Source organism: Salvelinus sp. IW2-2015, unplaced genomic scaffold, assembly GCF_002910315.2.
Source record: "Salvelinus sp. IW2-2015 unplaced genomic scaffold, ASM291031v2 Un_scaffold702, whole genome shotgun sequence".
In the NCBI taxonomy this organism is placed as follows: Eukaryota; Metazoa; Chordata; class Actinopteri; order Salmoniformes; family Salmonidae; genus Salvelinus; species Salvelinus sp. IW2-2015.
In genome coordinates, this window is record NW_019942599.1 from 276,873 (window position 1) to 296,114 (window position 19,242).

General features: G+C 41.8%; 1 protein-coding gene across 1 annotated transcript in view; it reads left to right on the forward strand.

The window, feature by feature from the left end:
- Window positions 1-19,242, forward strand: part of babam2 (BRISC and BRCA1 A complex member 2) — a 191,826-nt gene that overhangs the window by 23,135 nt on the left and 149,449 nt on the right. Inside the window, exon 4 of the mRNA XM_024135970.2 lies at window positions 4,482-4,576. Coding sequence (XP_023991738.1) covers window positions 4,482-4,576 — 95 coding nt within the window. The remainder of the gene's footprint in view (window positions 1-4,481; window positions 4,577-19,242) is intronic.

Here is a 19,242-nt window from a genome sequence, read left to right on the forward strand (position 1 = left end):
GCATTCAGCTACTACGTTAGCAAGGATATTTAGCCTACAATTAAAGCTGGTAGCTACCGGTATCGTCTCTGGTTTTAAAAGTGTTCTAGCCTGTATGGACATTGTTTTGCGAATAGTAATGAGCAGTTTCAACATTTCTACTTATGCAACATTACCAATATCCCACTGTATCTTCATTCCCACTTCCTGGTTGGATTTTTTTCTCTGGTTTTTGCCTGCCATATGAGTTCTGTTATACTCACAGACATCATTCAAACCGTTTTTAGACACTTCAGTGTTTTCTATCCAAATATACTAATACTATGCATATTCTAGCTTTTATGGCTTTGTAGCAGGCCGTTTACTCTGGGCATGCTTTTCATCCGGACGTGAAAATACTGCCGCCTACCCCCAAAGAAGTTAAACAGAATGTAACTGGCAAAAAGGGTGTTGTATGTGGAGGATGAGGGCTGCAATAGATATCTCAGATAGGGGGGAGTGAGGCCTATGAAGGTTTTATAAATGAGCATCAACCAGTGGGTCTTTCCACGGGTATACAGAGATGACCCGTTTACAGAGGAGTATAGAGTGCAGCGATGTGTCCTATAAAGAGCATTGGTGGCAAATCTGATGGCCGAATGGTAAAGAACATCTAGCCGCTCGAGAGAGCACCCTTACCTGCTGATCTGTAAATTATGTCTCCGTAAATCTAGCATAGGGCTGGGCGGTATACCGTTTTTTGCGATATACCAGTATTGATGCACGGACCGGTTTGTGTTTTTCCTTTACCTTCTATACCGGTATTTGACTGTTTGGTTTGTTCAATGTGATACGCAGTGGTGTAACATCCATTTTTATAGTTTACTTCGCTACTTGAGTCATCTCTCTCCACTCTCACTATGCCGCTTTCCACACAGACCTAGCCAGGCCCCCCGTCACTCAAGGAGCGCATTTGATGTTCCTCAACCACGAGACACTTGCGTTCAGTCTGCATGGTCAATGATGATAACGATGCAGTTGTCACTTTGCTTCTTAATATAAATCTACTAGCATTCTATAATTACACTATTAGCTTGTGTTTCTTACATCTGCAAACAGCTAGTTCACTTTTCTTAGCAAGTTGTTCCTAAATCTTGTTAGCCGCTAATCGCTAGCTAGCTAATAAATGTACTGTAGCGACCCTGGGTTTATAAACGCGGATATGGACTCTGCCGCTTCAGCATGCTTTTGCGGCACAGTCGATAGCGCGCTGGACTTCAGGCTAGAAGGTTGAGGGTTCGAGACCTGCTCCCTGCCTGTTTCATTACAGTACTGAGTAAGAGCAAGCGTAATGAGCTATACAGCCTGTTAATACCAGTGATTGTGTAGACCTAAATCAGCATGTTGTTTGTGCAACAGTGTCTTCTAAATTAAAGAGGTAAACGCAAAGCAAGAATATATTTGCTACATGAAGTAGCTAAGAGAACATTAAATGTAGCCAAAGATTATAGGGTCCCCTAGGAAACACAGGAAACACAGGAAACACCTATCAACACATCAGTTCCTACCCTGTCACAATAACTCCCTGGCATTTTCATTCGTTGTCATGTCAAACAACACTGTATTAAAAGTGCCCACTTTTATATTCTACCTATATAATTAGAATAGACATTCTATTCCCATGATTCCAACAGTTAACCCAAGTGTTTTGCTCTAAATGGCAAGTCAAATTGCAACATTTGCTTAAAAATAAGGCCCAGATTACTTGCCCATATTGTGCAGCCCTACGTGGCAGTGTGGAAATGATCTCAAATGCAGAAATTGATGAAGATTAAGACTTTTTTGGGGTTGAAGTTGAATTGAACAGTATAAAACAATCAGAATGGAGAAAGACCCATTGAAATCACTTAGAATGTATGTGTTGTCACCCTAATAAAGCAAATGTAGAACTTTTATTATAAAAAAAATATATAAAATACCGTCTCGCCCAGCCCTAATCTAGCATGGGTAGGGTGGTCATCTGAATCAGGGTTAGTTTGGCAGCCGGGGTGAAAGAGGAGCGATTTACGATAGAGGAAACCAAGTCTAGATTTAACTTTAGCCTGCAGCTTTGATATGTGCTGAAAGAAGGACAGTGTACCGTCTAGCCATACTCCCAAGTACTTGTATAAGGTGACTACCTCAAGCTCTAAACCCTCAGAAGGGGTAAGCACACCTGTGGGGAGAGGGGCATTCTTCTTACCAAACCACATGCCATATCCATTCAGACCCCTGCAATTTAGTTGGTACATCATTGAAATGTAAATTGAATTGAAATATTAATAGCCCCGTAACATCAAAGACCCACTATAATATTTTACAGTAGGTATGGGGTTCTTTTCTGCTCATGAATTCTCATTTCTACTCCAAACCCACCACTGGTGTGCATGACCAAAGAGCTCTATTTTCACATCATCCAACAAATGTTAATGCCTGATGTTTGCTAAACAGCATTGGCACTTGGATTGGAACCGGTGCTTTGGTCAGAGGATATGGAAAATAAAGCTCTATGGTCTCGTACGCCATTGGTGGGTTTGGCGTCAAAATGAGAATGCATGAGCAGAAAAGAACCCCATACCTACTGTAAAATATGGTGGTGGATCTTTGATGTTATGGGGCTATGTTGCTTCCACTGGTCCTGGGACCCTTGTTAAGCTCAACGGAATCAAGCGCTTTACCCTGTACCAGGATATGTGAGCCAAAAACCTGGTTACCTTTGCCAGGAGCCGGAAACTTGGCCGCATGTAGATCTACCAGAAAGACAATAACCCCAAGCACATATCAAAATCCACAAAGAAATGGTTAATTGGCAACATAACCAACATTTTACAATTGCCATCTCAGTCTCCGTACAAACCTGTGGTTTGAATTTAAGAGGATAGTCCATAAGCACAGATGAAGGACATCAAGGATCTGTCAGGATTCTGTATTGGGGAATTGTCTAAGATCCTTCCCAATGTGTTTTCCAGCTCATAAAACATTGTAGGCTCAGTGCCGTTATCCTCGCAAGGTGAAGTATTGAACGGTATTGAAAACAGTGTCTAATTTTGCCCCCTACCTTTTTTGAGAAAAAAAATGTTTTATATAAAAAACTTTCTCTGAGCAATTGTATTAGTTTAAGATAATATTTCCCCAAGAAAAAAAGAAATTGCATACAATATAGCGCAGTATTTGAATTGTTTTATACGGTCATTTTTGCTGATCTTTATCAAGGTTGTCAATAATGGAAGATGGAAGATTGACAGTATCATTTTGACAGTATCATTTAAAACAATTGATATTCCTATTCAAGTCATCATTCTCTGATGTGTGGACCCTCCAACCATCTTTGTGCTACCATTTTAAAGTTAAAACAAAACGAGATGTAATAAAATCAGCCGAAACATAACATCCACCCTGTATTCAAGGGCATGCTGTGGGCACAACACGAACACCTCAGATGATATAAGATAGGGTCTAAGCTGCAACATATGCGAAAATGAAAAAAATCTAAGTTGACACATTTTTTGATAATTGCGGTTAAAGGTAAAAAAAAAAAGAGGGAAAAAAAGACATTTGTATTATACAAACATTTTACTTTGACAACCCCGTCGTTAAGCTTTTCAATTATCAAACTCAACCTATTTATCTCTTCCAGTGATGAAGACATGGATGTCTCATGGTAGGGTGGGGTTTTCAAAATGGGTCAACTTTGAGCACACCTATCTCCTAAATGTTTTGGCATTCAGGTCCAAAGAATGACTTTCTGACCACTTCTACCATTGGCAAATATGTATCGAAAGTTTCGTTCAAATCAAAAGCGGTGCAGTCAAAAAGCTATTGAAATCAAATGGAGCGACCCTATATTGACCGAGTTCTAGGGTAGCCTATTCAATCCCCCAACTCGGTTCATTTCCGTATCACAATTGGTAGACTATTCTGTGAGGGCCTATGGCAAATAGTACAATTTCAAGCATTTAACCAGAACAACATGATTGTCTGGTTTTATTTTTCAGGCCTTGTAAATGTTTGAGTGTTACTGGAAATAGGAACTAGGCGATTGGGCTGTCAGTGGTATGTGTTTTTGTTGTTCGTGCACCATGTTTTTGGAAAAGTGTAGCCACCTGTATTCACCTGTTCTCATTTGATAACAGTGCAGGTCCATTTCATCTCAAGTTACATTACAGAGTTGAGTGTAAAACAGCAGAGTGATTGGGCAAAACAGCTAAGAGCTCATGTTGATGCAAGTGGTCATCAATCTCTTCAGCTAGAATCAAAGTCATTTTGTTCACCTAAGGTCTTAATTCAGTTGAGCCATTGTAGTAAACACATTTTCCCCATCTCTGTAGAATCGACCTCTTTTCAGAATAAGATGTTTCTGTGCGCTCGCTGCTTGAGTAGTAAACATTGCTATGGTGGGCTGAATTCAATTCGAGGAATCTTTCTTTACGTGTTGTGTGAAAGGTGTGACAAAGCGGACTTGTGATCATTCTGTTCTTTCTCAGGGGATATCATCTTCAATGCACGGGATCCAGAACTACCTCCAGACTTCATATTTGGAGAGGATGCAGAATTCCTGCCAGAACCCTCAGAACTACCAGTGAGTACAATTCCCCACCTCATTCATTTCCCACAATTCCCCACAGCGTAGCCAGTTCATCACCCTGGCCTAATGTGAATGACTCGCCAAGTTGCTGCTCAGACAGGTTTAATGTGGAGAGCAATAGAAGGCAGATGACTCTGCTGCTCTGTTTTATGGTCCAAATGTTTGGACCATTCTGTTGCTTTGACGCACTTTTATCTGGAACTCAAGTGCCGTTATTGATATGTGAGGATGAGTCAGCAGCCATATTGACCCCACGACCTCCAATGTTTTGTTGAAAAAGCGTTGGTGCGTTGCGTAATCACTTCTTCTGAATGTGCTGGCCTGCATGTCCTCCTCCCTTCTTTAGAAAACTGTCGATTGCGACAGGAGTGTGGTTCGGACTGCCTTAAAAATAGGTTCCTTATACATTCGCTAAATAATTAGCTTAAATTGCACACTAAGATATTTAGACACGTACTTATTATAATACAAGACATACAGCAATCCAGTGTTTCTTCTCGAAAAATGTGTAAGGGGGGGTACCGTCTAAAATATAATTTCCACCTACAGAAATAAGCCCAGTAACATATTGTTTAAATTATTTTTACATATTGGACCATGTGCATTGCCTTCGGAAAGTATTCAGACCACATTGTGTTACGTTACAGCCTTATTCTAAAATTGATTAAATTGTTTTCCCCCCTCATCGGTCTACACACAATACCTCATGATGACAAAGCAAAAACTGAACCGTTTTTTTTGTAATTTTTGCTAATTTAGTTAAAATAAAAAACTGAAATATACATTAACATAAGTATTCAGACCCTTTACTCAGTACTTTGTTGAAGCACCTTTACAGCATCGAGTCTTCTTGGGTATGACGCGACAAGCTTGGCACTAGAGGTCGACCGATTAATCGGAATGGTCGATTAATTAGGGCCGATTTGAAGTTTTCATAACAATCGTAAATCGGTATTTTTGGACACCGATTTGGCCGATTTATTTTATTTTACTTTTACTACACCTTTGTTTAACTAGGCAAGTCAGTTAAGAAGACATTCATATTTTCAATGACGGCCTAGGAACGGTGGGTTAACTGCCTTGTTCAGGGGCAGAACGACAGATTTTTACCTTGTCAGCTCGGGGATTCAATCTGGCAACCTTACTAGTCCAACGCTCTAACCACATTGCACTCCACGAGGAACCTGCCTGTTACGCGAATGCAGTAAGAAGCCAAGGTAAGTTGCTAGCTAGCATTAAACTTATCTTATAAAAAACAATCAATCAATTATAATCACTAGTTAACTACACATGGTTACTAGTTTATCTATCGTGTCCTGCGTTGCATATAATCGATGTGGTGCGTATTCGCGAAAAAGGACTGTCGTTGCTTCAACGTGTACCTAACCATAAACATCAATGCCTTTCTTAAAATCAATACACAAGTATATATTTTTAAACCTGCATATTTAGTTAATATTGCCTGCTAACATTAATTTATTTTAACTAGGAGAATTGTGTCACTTCTCTTGCAACAGAGTCAGGGTATATGCAGCAGTTTGGGCCGCCTGGCTCGTTGCGAACTGTGTGAAGACTATTTCTTCCTAACAAAGACAGCCAACTTCGCCAAACGGGGGATGATTTAACAAAAGCGCATTTGCGAAAAAAGCACAATCGTTGCACGACTATACCTAACCATAAACATCAATGCCTTTCTTAAAATCAGTACACAGAAGTATATATTTTTTAAACTTGCATATTTAGCTAAAAGAAATCCAGGTTAGCAGGCAATATTAACCAGGTGAAATTGTGTCACTTCTCTTGCGTTCATTGCACGCAGAGTCAGGGTATATGCAACAGTTTGGGCCGCCTGGCTCGTTGCGAACTAATTTGCCAGAATTTTACGTAATTATGACATTACATTGAAGGTTGTGCAATGTAACAGGAATATTTAGACTTATGGATACCACCCGTTAGATAAAATACGGAACGGTTCCGTATTTCACTGAAAGAATAAACGTTTTGTTTTCGAAATGATAGTTTCCTGATTCAACCATATTAATGACCAAAGGCTCGTATTTCTGTGTGTTATTATGTTATAATTAAGTCTATGATTTGATAGAGCAGTCTGACTGAGAGATGGTAGGCAGCAGCAGGCTCGTACGCATTCATTCAAACAGCACTTTCGTGCGTTTTGCCAGCAGCTCTTCACAATGCTTAATAAAGTCATTATTACAAATACATTTAAAAAATCGGCCGATTAATCGGCATCGGCTTTTTTTGGTCCTCCAATAATCGGTATCGGCGTTGAAAAATCATAATCGGTCGACCTCTACTTGGCACACTTGTATTTGGGGAGTTTCTCCCATTTTTCTCTGCAGATCCTCTCAAGCTCTGTCAGGTTGGATGGGGAGCGTTGCTGCACAGCTTTTTTCTGGTCTCTCCAGAGATGTTCGATCATGTTCAAGTCCAGGCTCTGGCTGGGCCACTCAAGGACATTCAGAGACTTATACCGAAGCCACTCCTGCGTTGTCTTGGCCGTGGGCTTAGGGTCGTTGTCCTGTTAGAATGTGAACCTTCGCCCCAGTCTGAGGTCCTGAGCGCTCTGGAGCAGGTTTTCATCAAGGATCTCTCTGTACTTTGCTCGATCCTGACTAGTCTGCTAGTCCCTGCCGCTGAAAAACTTCTTGATTAGTACTGCAGAGATGGTTGTCCTTCTGGAAGGTTCTCCCATCTCCACAGAGGAACTCTGCATTGTCAACTGGGGGAGCTTATATAGACAGGTGTGTGCCTTTCCAAATCATGTCCAATCAATTGAATTTACCACAGTTGTAGAAACATCTCAAGGATAATCAATGGAAACAGGATGCACCTGAGCTCAATTTCGAGTCTATGTATATATTTTTTATATACATTTACAAAATGTGATTTAAAAAAAAAACTAGTTAGCAATCTATTGATGAAATTTATGTCCCAAAAAACTTAGCGTAACTTGGGGTATTCCACCACCTGGTGTAAAACACCCCTGCCTGTAATTCTCACAGAAACCACTTCATGTCACAATGTTTCCCCAAACACTTTCCCTGGTTCCCACTACTCTTGCACAACTAAAAATGTAATCTGTCTCATCACAATTTAAGTCACTCCCAAAAAAGGATTTTGAGGTAGGGTGACGTTTTTTCTCAAGTTAACCTACAATTGACATTTAGCCCCACTCTCCCCTATGCCCTCACTGCAAATTACAGGTGCTTAACCATGCACTGCTAAAAACTCTGGGTTTTAAATGGTGCAGTTTGTGCATTTTTAGGAGTTGAGAACTAAATAAAGTAGCAAGGGAAAGCTGGGATCCCCTTTTTTTTTAACAAAGACTATTCAAACTGCAGTTTTCCCCGCGATTGCAAAAATGTTATTTTTTTCCATGCTCTATATTTTTGGGGCGTGGCAGCAATGATTTTTGCCGTTGCGCAGCGACCACTGCTAAATGACTGCAGCGGAAACACTGCAGCAATCTTCGGGAACTTTCTATTGCAGGTTGCTAGTCTGGTCCAGAAAAAAAAAACTTAAAACAAACAAAACAACAGTGTCCAACATAGGGATGACCTCAGCAAACCAACCTGCCATTTGTTGCATATATTGTCTCCCCAACAGGCTTCAGCAGGTGTCTGTGAGTTAAGTTCAGGGCAGTTGGAAGACAGGGKATTTCACATGGGCGTCAACTCCCCCAGCACAGTCTAGGAACAAACGCATGACCTCGGAATCCGCCAGCACTCACACAACAGATTTATGGTAAAGTAATAAGAAGATAGTAAAAGGGAAGAGTTGAACGGCAACCAGGAATTAGACATAGGGTACGGCGCTCACTTGTGAATATGTTGTCCCTGTGGAAAACTCCCTGCTGGAAACGGATGCCAGACGAGGCGCTGAGAGGCTTGGCAAGAGGCGGTTGTTATCGTTGCTATTGCTACAGGGTCTTAACGTTGTCCACAGGGCTATTTTTAAAGCCACCTAACAGGGAGAAGTTAAATTCCCCAGCCTGTCAGAGTCTGGGAGACAAGGGGGGAGGTATTGCTCACTGTCTCGTAAAACAGCTGCACACATAAGGGGAAGCACCTCCATCGCGTCAGTGTTTGGCAGCCCCTCTGTCTTTAGTCTTTCTTGCCATGTTTTCTTAATCCTTACTTTTTCTCTACCCGGGATGTTTTTCCCTCGCCCCTCCTCGCTCCCCCTCTTTCTCCATCTTTAGTAAGTCTCGCCCTCCTGCTCTCTTACTCCATAAAACCCTGTTTTCTCACTGCTTCAGTTCATTTCCCATTTCCCACCATTGACTAGTAAGCGGACCCCTTCGCCAGTAATCGTTATGAATCAGTTTGTGAACTGGAAACTTTAGGGTAGGAGTTTGGAAAGAGACAAATGTAAACCACTGAACCAGGTGACTGAGTAACTTGTTTCCTCATAGGAAGAAGAACTTGCAGCAGCTGCATAAACCACATTTTGACTAACCCTTGGAAAAAGGAGCTAATTTGCCATTTTGCACTGTTATCCTATTTGTAGAGTGGAGGGAGGAGTATGTTGCAACATTGGTATTGAGAGACTCATTTACACCTGACGGCTTCTAAGCTGCTTCAAAGCTATAGCGTAGTTTGGTGATGATCCTAATGAGTTCAGGTGGTGCACACCGTTCACGTTACTTGGAAGAACACACACGTAGCCTCACAGTGGTGAGTGTACACACACATAGTGTGGTTTGGCTCACTGTTCAAATGTTGCGTTCATCTTTAGATCTCAGGTGGGGATTTTGGACAAACAGGTTTCTTGGTGCATGCACTCAGGACAGGAAGCCAAGAGACACAAGAGTGCAGCAAGTGTAGGCTGCACAGTTCATCTACGTACACACACCCAAACACGCCCAAACACACCCAAACACGCCCAAACACACCCAAACACACCCAAACACTTGCTACTGAATTTAACCATTAATCACACCTCACTCTCTTGACCAAACAACCAACAGGACGCTGAGATTTTCCATTTAATCAACATCCCAACATGTAGCATACCTTTATGTTGAATATTTTCATTTATCTGTTCCATATTTTAACTGATATTTGTTTGCTTATTTATGCATTTGGTGTCTACAGAATACTATCCTTGTAACAGTCAGATATTTACAGCTAGTCAGATAGCTAGCTAGCTACCTAGAGGATATTAGCAACATGCCCTTATTTTACCAGATCCTCTTCTCCTTCAGCCAGTGGAGGTCTATATTTAATTCCTTAAAATGTCTGGCAACTATATGAACGAGGTGAAATCCATTTCAATTCATTGTGTTAGAATGCACTGCTCTATTAAAGCTTAACTGGCTTTGATTGTGGGGGGATGTCTTGTTAGACTTCAGTCAAGCTTTTGACATTATCGATCATAGTCTGCTGCTGGAAAAAACGTATGTGTTATGGCTTTATACCCCCTGCTATAATGTGGATAAAGAGTTACTTGTCTAACAGAACACAGAGGGTGTTCTTTAATGGAAGCCTCTGAAATATAATCCAGTTAGAATCAGGAATTCCCTAGGGTAGCTGTTTAGGCCCCTTGCTTTTTTCCATTTTTACTAATGACATGCCACTGACTTTGAGTAAAGCCAGAGTGTCTATGTATGCGGATGACTCAACACTATACACGTCAGCTACTACAGCGACTGAAATGACTGCAACACTCAACAAAGAGCTGCTGTTATGTTCAGAGTGGGTGGCAAGGAATAAGTTATCCCTAAATATTTCTAAAACTAAAATAATTGTATTTGGAACAAAACACTCACTAAACCCTAAAGTAAATCTTGTAATAAATAATGTGGAKATTGAGCAAGTTGAGATGACTAAACTGCTTGGAGTAACCCTAGATTGTAAACTGTCATGGTCAGAACATATTGATGCAGTAGTAGCTAAGATGGGGAGAAGTCTGTCTATTATAAACCTATCAACAAGGCAGGTCCTACAGGCCCTAGTTTTGTCGCACGTTGACGACTGTTCAGTCATGTGGTCAAGTGCCACAAAAAAGGACGTAGGAAAATTGCAATTGGCTCAGAACAGGGCAGCACAGCTGGCCCTTGGATGTACACAGAGAGCCAATATTAATAATATGCATGTCAATCTCTCCTGGCTGAAAGTGGAGGAGAGATTGACTTCATCACTGCTTGTATTTATGTTGAATGCACCGAGCTGTCTGTCTAAACTACTGGCACACAGCTCGGACACCCATGCATACCCGAAAAGACATGCCACAAGAGGTCTCTTCACAGTCCCCAAGTCCAGAACAGACTATGGGAGGCACACCAGTACTACATAGAGCCATGACTACATGGAACTCTATTCCACATCAAGTAACTGATGCAAGCAGTAACATTTGATTTAAAAACACAGATAAAACAACACCTTATGGAACAGTGGGGACTGTGAAGCAGCACAAACATTGACACACACACACACACACACACACACACACACACACACACACACACACACACACACACACACAACATACACATGGATTTAGATATGTGGTGGAGTAGGGGCCTGAGGGCACACAGTGTGTTGTGAAATCTGTGAATGTATTGTAGTGTTTTTAAAATGGTATAAACTGCCTTCATTTTGCTGGACCGCAGGATAAGTAGCTGCTGCTTTGGCAGCAGCTAATGGGGATCCATAATAAATAGAAATACAAAAAACTAAATGCAGAATGTATCCATAATCATTAATGAACTCCAACAATTACATTGTTTTAAAGAAATCCAAATAGTAAATAATGCGTACATATGCCTTTTATACATAACATATAAACATCTTACTTGAAGTAAAAAATTAAATTATATATTCTTAAATGGCACAAACCTGGGACATCGTAGAGCACCATATGAACTATTTTTACTAACCGAGAGTGCACAGATCTTCTGCTTTTTCATTATAGGAATTAGACCAGCACAGATAAAACAATGTAAACCGCGTATTGTGATTTTTGGTGGGTGAGTTACAAATGGGAAAAACAACTGTAATATAAAATACTAGGTCAACTCCAGCAGAATGAGTAACACACTTAAGACTCAAAACAAGGAAGCCATGCCTAAACACAGCTATATCAATACCCTTCTTGTCAATTGAACGGGCTGTATCACAACCGGCCGTGATCGGGAGTCCCATAGGGCGTCGCACAATTGGCCCAGCGTCGTCCGGGTTAGGGGAGGCCGGGGTAGGCCGTCATTGTAAATAGGAATTTGTTCTTAACTGACTTTCCTAGTTAAATAAAGGTTCAATGAAATAAAAATAAATAAAAAAAGGTAGCAAAAACAGTACACAACAACACTTTTAAGACGTGCCTTGGTAAGCGGCGAAGGTCTCAGACTTCAATGGGAGTAGGGCGGCAAAATACATGGTTGACCAATGTGCAGAGTTCATCTTGTCAACCAATCAAACAACGTTGACAACATGCGAGCTGACAACAACCCGGGACTGCTGGTCTCTACACACGGTAGGCAGATTTTCTCGCGGTTCAATTGCCGTTTACCGCCGCCCATGTGTAAGCACCTTTTATACGTCTTACTGAGTCTAGATGTTATCAAATCAGGAGAAGAACAAGTGAAGAAAGCAACATAGGGAACATGGGTGAAGGTAGTGTGGGTTTGTAGAGATACAGTGCCTGCGGAAAGAATTGAGACCCCTTGACTTTTTCCAACGTTACAGCCTTATTCTAAAATGGATTAAATAAATAAAAATCCTCATCAATATATACACACAGTACCCCATAATGACAAAGCAAAAACAGACCTACAACCTTCAATGGAGACCCAGTTTTTGTATACTGGGTTGAACATTGGACTACAAAACACCTTGATATTCTGTTGATTTCATGATGCCTTACACTTGTTCAAGGCCCCCAGTACCAGAGGCAGCAAAACAAACCCACAGCATTATCAAACCTCCCCATGTTTGCTTGTAGGGAGGGTGTTATTTTCATTGAATGCTTCATTTGGTCGTCTTAACCCCACAGCATTATCTCTCTGAAGTGATGCTGTGACATAGTTTCGCCAAAGAAAGGTATCCCTCTCCATATAAACACTCTTTCCATCGAATGCTCCGCAGACGTACAGGATTGAAATGAACGCTTCCAGCTCCTCAACAGACCGATCCCAGGCAGTGTCTACTTGCTCACTGTGCACCTCAGCCACAGTACACTCCATGATGTGCTGTAGCATGTCACTTAAACAATGAAAGCTGGTGGAGTCCGTTGCTGATGTTTTTTTGCTTGAGAGGGCCTTCTCTCTCAGTGATGAGATTTTGTGCTGATAATCGTCCAGGAGCATTGTCACCAGCTTGTTCTATCCAAACGGTGCCATCCCTTCCTCTCTCCTGTCTCACCATTTCATTTGGTGGTGGTGCGGGCAGCTGCTCAGTACGCACCGTTCTGGATTTTTTTGCGTTTAGGCCTCGGAGGTATAGGTTCAGGTTGAGGCTCAGAATCAGAAGAATAATCATCAGAGATCTCATGATTATGCATCCAATCGTCTTGGTCTTCTTGCCGTTTTGTAAATTATGGATGCTCTCACTGTGTACAAGTAGGCCAGAGTGTATTGATAAGACTGCTTGGATTTGGTGGACTGATATATGGTAAATGCCATTTTGAGTTTATAATTAGAATATACCAATAAAATAGAATGGCCCGCACTGTTCTTCATTCACAATTGGTGATTACATCATTATGTATCTTTTGCTTCCCCTCGCTCATCAACTCACCCATACTCCCCATCATACTTTACTTCATTTATTTTAGTTTAGGTTCAGTTTCGGGGCAATTGTCGGGGTGATTATCAACTGGGCACGGCACCTTGGTGGTTCCAACCTTCTTACATTTAAGAATGATGGAGGCCACTGTGTTCTTGGGGACCTTCAATGCTGCAGAAATGTTTTGGTACCTTTCCTCAGATCTGTGCCTCGACACAATCCTGTCTCGGAGCTCTACGGACAATTCCTTCGACCTCATGGCTTGTTTTTTTCTTTGACATGCACTGTCAACTGTGATACTTTATAGACAGGTGTGTGCTTTTCCAAATCATGTGAAGTTGTAGAAAAATCTCAAGGATGAGCAATGGAAGCAGGATGCATCTGAGCTCAATTTCGAGTCTCATAGCAAAGGGTCTGAATACTTTTTTTTCTTGAAAACTTGTTTTCGCTTTTTCATGAAGGGGTATTGTGTGTAGATTGAGGAGTTTTTTATTTATTTAATCCGTTTTAGAATAAGGCTGTAACGTAACAAAATGTGGAAAAAGTCAAGGGGTCTGAATACTTTCCAAATACACTGTACCACATAAAGGAAAGACAAATGGGTTTATTGAAGGAAAGAGGGAGTCACTGTTTCATCCCTTTACTAGACTGACACATTTGTTTCGGCATAACCTAACGACTCAATCTTTGTTTTTAATTGGTGGTTATGTGCCTGCTGAACAAAGAGCGGTTATTTGCGGTGAGGAGCGTGCTGAGATAGTGGTTGGAATAGGCTGGAATACGTGATCAAATTATGACCATGGGAAACACTCAGAGACGGATAAAGCAATGAGGTAAATGTGATCGATGAGTAGGCCCTAAATGGAGCTGTGCTGGTCTAGAGACTAGACCCGTGGGTCTTTCCTTTGTGGGCGGGTGGATTGAGACTACGGTCTTGACACCTTGCTGCCTTTATTTTATTGAGTGGGTAGGCTTGATTTTTTTTTTTTTTACATAGTTATTTTGGAAGACTTCAGACCAAATGTGATTCGCTCAGGTTGCATTGAAAGTAGAAATGCTGAATAGTGTTAACAGCACTTCAGTTTCAATGTGGTTTCCATCCAGTCTACATAACAGTGTTATAAACAGCCCAAATGGATGCCTTGTGGCCCAACTTGGCTTCCTAATTGAGGTTAGTAGCTCGCTACTACCCTTTCAAAATACCATAATTAGCCCCCATCCAAGTCTATAAAGTTCCCTCGTAGAACTTGGCAGCCCCCCTGTTCTCATTGTTTCCTCTTCATTTCCCACCAGTCCACTGTGGGTCTACTCATCCAATAGAAGAGGTCTATGGGCCACACTCCTGCTAGCCGGTCCCAAGCCTCTTAATTGTTCTAGAGGGGCTTGGCTTGAGAGGGGAGGGACTGACGTAGTACAATGGAGAGTGGTGTGGCCGTATGCACACACCCAAGCCCGATGACAGGAATAATTTGCGGAATGACCGCTAGGGAGCTGCTGGGAAGACGGAGGGAAGCGAGGAAACTGATAGGAAGGGAGGGAGATGACTCATTTGGTCACGTGGCAGACTATGTAGTAGTGTACTAGACTGGATGCTGGTTCAAATTTAGAGAACATTTTTTTTATCTGTGATTTGTAGGTTCAGTAGAGATTTTAATTTGAAATGATAGCCAGCATTGTTTTATCAAAGTTTGAATGGTAACCCACATTTAAACTTCACTGAAACAAACAATATTTTGTGGCATATGTTTGTAAGTACTATGTGTTCTTGTCATCTTTCTGTAAAATGAGCGACTTGGAACCAGTCCTGGCAGGCCGCTTAAGTTTTTTTTTTACTGCTTGGTGTCACTAGACATTACATTTAGTTAAGTGGATTACAAAAATGTACTTGTGCCACAGCTACACTTATCCATACTCCCTAATCTCCCTCTTTGCCTTCTACCTCCACTCGTATGCCCCTCTGTCTCTCTTTGTGTCTGTAATTAGTCATTAGTCAGGTTGAGACCTGCCGAGACCTTTACTAAAAAAAACCTTGGGACGGGAGTTCCCCAGTGCTTTTCGACCACTGCGCGCGTGTGTGTGTGCGTGTGTGTGCTCAGGATTTATTCTCGATCGAAAAGGGCCTTAGGTGGTGGGCGTGGTGGTGGGCGTGGTAATGGGCGCGGTTGGCACGGCTGCATTTACATTTTTGGGGGGGAGGCTCCCATCTTGGCGGTGTAGACATTTTAGCATATTTCTTTTTGCCAATTTCCTGCAATTCTACAAATTTCTCCATATAGCTGAGAAATATTTTTGCAGTTTTAATACACATTTCCTGCAATTCTACACTTTGCCATGGCTAATGCTGTGTTATTTTGCTCAAACATAATAACATAATAACATTACTGCTAATTGCATTGTTTTTGGAGTTTTAAATTCTCCCCGACTGTCAAGCTTTTATTTTGGTAATTGTTAATTCTCAAAGATTCTATTATTATATTATAATATTGTTTCTAGATACACTATATGTACAAAAGTATGTGGACACACCTTCAAATTACTGGATTTGGCTATTTCAGCCATACCCGTTGCTGACAGGTGTATAAAATTGAGCACACAGCCATGCAATATCCATAGACAAACATTGGCAGTAGAATAGCCTTACTGAAGAGCTCAGTGACTTTCAACATGGCACTGTCATATGATGGCACTTTTCCAAGAAGTCAGTTGGTCAAATTTCTGTCCTGCTAGAGCTGCCCTGGTCAACTGTAAGTGCTGTTATTGTGATGTGGAAACGTCTAGGAGCAACACCGGCTCAGCTGCGAAGTGGTGGGCCACACAAGCTCACATAACGGGACCGCCGAGTGCTGAAGCGCGTAGCGTTCTAAAAATCTTCTGTCCTCGGTTGCAACACTCGCTACGAGTTCCAAACTGCCTCTGGAAGCAACGTCAGCACAAGAACTGTTCGTTGGGAGCTTTATGGTTTCCATGGCCGAGCAGCCGCACACAAGCCTAAGATCACCATGCGCAAGGCCAAGCGTCGACTGGAGTGGTGTGAAGCTCGCCACCATTGGACTCTGGAGCAGTGGAAACGCGTTCTCTGGAGTGATGAATCACGCTTCACCATCTGGCAGTCCGACGGACGAATGTGGGTTTGGCTGAAGCCAGGGGAATGCTACCTGCCCGAATGCATAGTGCCAACTATAAAGTTTGGTGCAGGAGGAATAAGGGTCTGGGGCTGTTTTTCGTGGATCAGGCCCCTTAGTTCCATTGAAGGGTAATCTTAAAGCTACAGCATCCAATATTATTCTAGACAATTCTGTGCTTCCAACTTTGTGGCAACAGGTTGGGGAAAGCCCTTTCCTTTTTCAGCATGACAATGCCCCCATGACAATGCCCCCGTGCACAAAGCGAGGTCCATACAGAAATGGTTTGTCGAGAGGAAGAACTTGACTGGCCTGCAAGGAGCCCTGACCTCGACCCCATCGAACACCTTTGGGATGAATTGGAACGCCGACTGTGAGCCAAGGCCTAATCGTCCAACATCCGTGCCCGACCTCACTAATGCTCTTGTGGCTGAACGTAAGCAAGTCCCTGCAGCAGTGTTCCAACATGTAGTGTGGAAAGCCTTCCCAGAAGAGTGGAGGATGTTCTAGCAGCAAAGAGGGGACCAACTCCATATCAATGCCCATGATTTTGGAATGAGATGTTCAGGTGTCCACATACTTTTGGTCATGTAGTGTACTTTATATCTGGCTTTAGTTGTTTTAGTTTACACTGAAAGCGTTTTTCCATCCTGAAAATGTCTAATTTTTTTTGTAAATGTTTGTATTTATTTATGTTTTTACACTGTTTGGACTGCCCAAGTATTATAATTGCAGAAAAATCCCTGGTCCATGCTTTTGTGTGAGGGCGCGCATGTGTGAGGGCAGCAGTGTGTGTGTCTGCGACTGTGAGTGTCCTCTCTTCCCAGCATGTCCCTGTCCATCTTTTCAGACACCACAGCTGATTGGTACAGAGACAGCAGGCTTCTCTTAGCCTAGCTCGAATCACAGGCCCCGAAGCCTGCAGAAAAAATGACAGCCTAAGTCATTTGAGCCACTCATGATATGAGAAAAGCTGATAGCGGCGCTAGCAATAGCCTACTCACTCCACCCTGACTGACTCTGCATTGAGAATTACCCACATACAGGATAGACATTCCTAGCAAGTTGCATGTGGGACTTTTCTTTTTGGTAAACCCCGCAATTTGTCGAAAGACAAATCCATGGCTTTCCAGCATCGTTAGAGACGTAAAATCTGTCAGAGGTAGACATATAATAACCCCCCCCCCCCCGCTGAAACAGAGTTTTTCTTCTTTAAGGCTGGTGTAAACACTAGTTGTTTTGTCAGCTGAGGAAACGTATCTGTCGGTGGCCTTGGCGGTCACTGTCATTGACAACAACCGTATGTTTTTTTAGTTTAGGGAAAGATAGCAGAGTGCCTGGTACTGTTCTTTCTGAGTGCTTGCTTGTTTGCATTACCACTTGCAAACCGCTAAGTTCTCCTTAACTTTAAAAACAGTACTGGAATTTTGAATGACATGTTCCTGTTATTTGTAACAAATACATTTTAATGACAGCTCGACGAATCTTATGAGACCTTGCTATGGGTTTGAAGGTTACCAACTGTATGCCGACTAAACAAGTGAAAGGCAACTAGGAATCTAGCTTCTATTACACACACTTGTGAGCATTGTGTGTGTGCATGTGTGCGCTTACGTATATAAATTCACCCCGATCATTTTTCCTTTCTAATTGTATGTTGGGATGATTCGATAAATCTCAGCTGTTAACGTGCCTTAATTTGCTGTCAAACAAGGGCATGATTTCTTATAGCTGTTAAGGTAGACCTTCATTGGCATTACTAAATGTTTTGGTTAACCGAAGTTAAGTTAGGTTTACGTTAGTTAGGATTAATACTCCTCTGAGATGTTTGGTCTTGTACAATAAGTCATTGGTTCTACTTTGCATTTTCTCAGTGGGATTCAGCCAAATTAAGAACAATCTAAACATTCGCAATGTTGTGAACATTGCGTCAACCTCCCAACAGTCTTGAATACTAGGCAAAGGGTGCTCTTCCCTCAGTAGTCTAGCTAGGTCCATCTCATTCCCAGTAAACTTGGTAACAATGGTCCCCAGATGGCCCATAAAAAGAGTCGCAGTGACCGTGGCATAGTGTACCAACCGTTGTTCCCTTCCTTCCTGCTTTGCGGAATAACGAGTCCCAGGCATTTATTGGAGAGTTTATTATTGGCTCACTGGCAAAAGTTTATAGAAATGGTTTCATTACGGCCTGCTATTGTTGCGAGCAGGGACGGTTTATGGGAAGGAGTTTTGGCTATTGTTTAACACCCGCTGATGAATAAGAGAGGAAGCTGGAGTTCAAAGCATGGAGACCGAGTGAGGACAGGATACCCATGTTGGTCCAGGGGGAGGTATGGATAAAGCGTCTCAGAGTACAGGTGCTGATCAATGGCTGGGCAATATGGCCAAAATATCAATATTTTTTACACATTTTTGACGGTGTTTTATGTTTGTTAATAATAAAAGTTCTAAATGTGCTTTATGAGTAGTGCGTGACCTTAGGGTGGCAACACATACATTCTAAGTGATTTCAATGGGTCTTTCTCCATTCTGATTGTTTTATACAGGTTCAATCAAACTTTAACCAAAAGTTGATTTCATTTGAGATCATTTCCACACTGCCATGTAGGGCTCCACGATATGGTCAAAAATCTAGGCCTTTACTTTTAACCAAATTTTACAATTGCGATTTGACTTGTGATTTTAGAGCAAAACACTTTGGTGAACTGTTGGAATCACGGAAATAGAATGATTATTCTAATTTGATAGATATAATGTAATAGTGGGCACTTTGAACACATAGTTATTTGACATG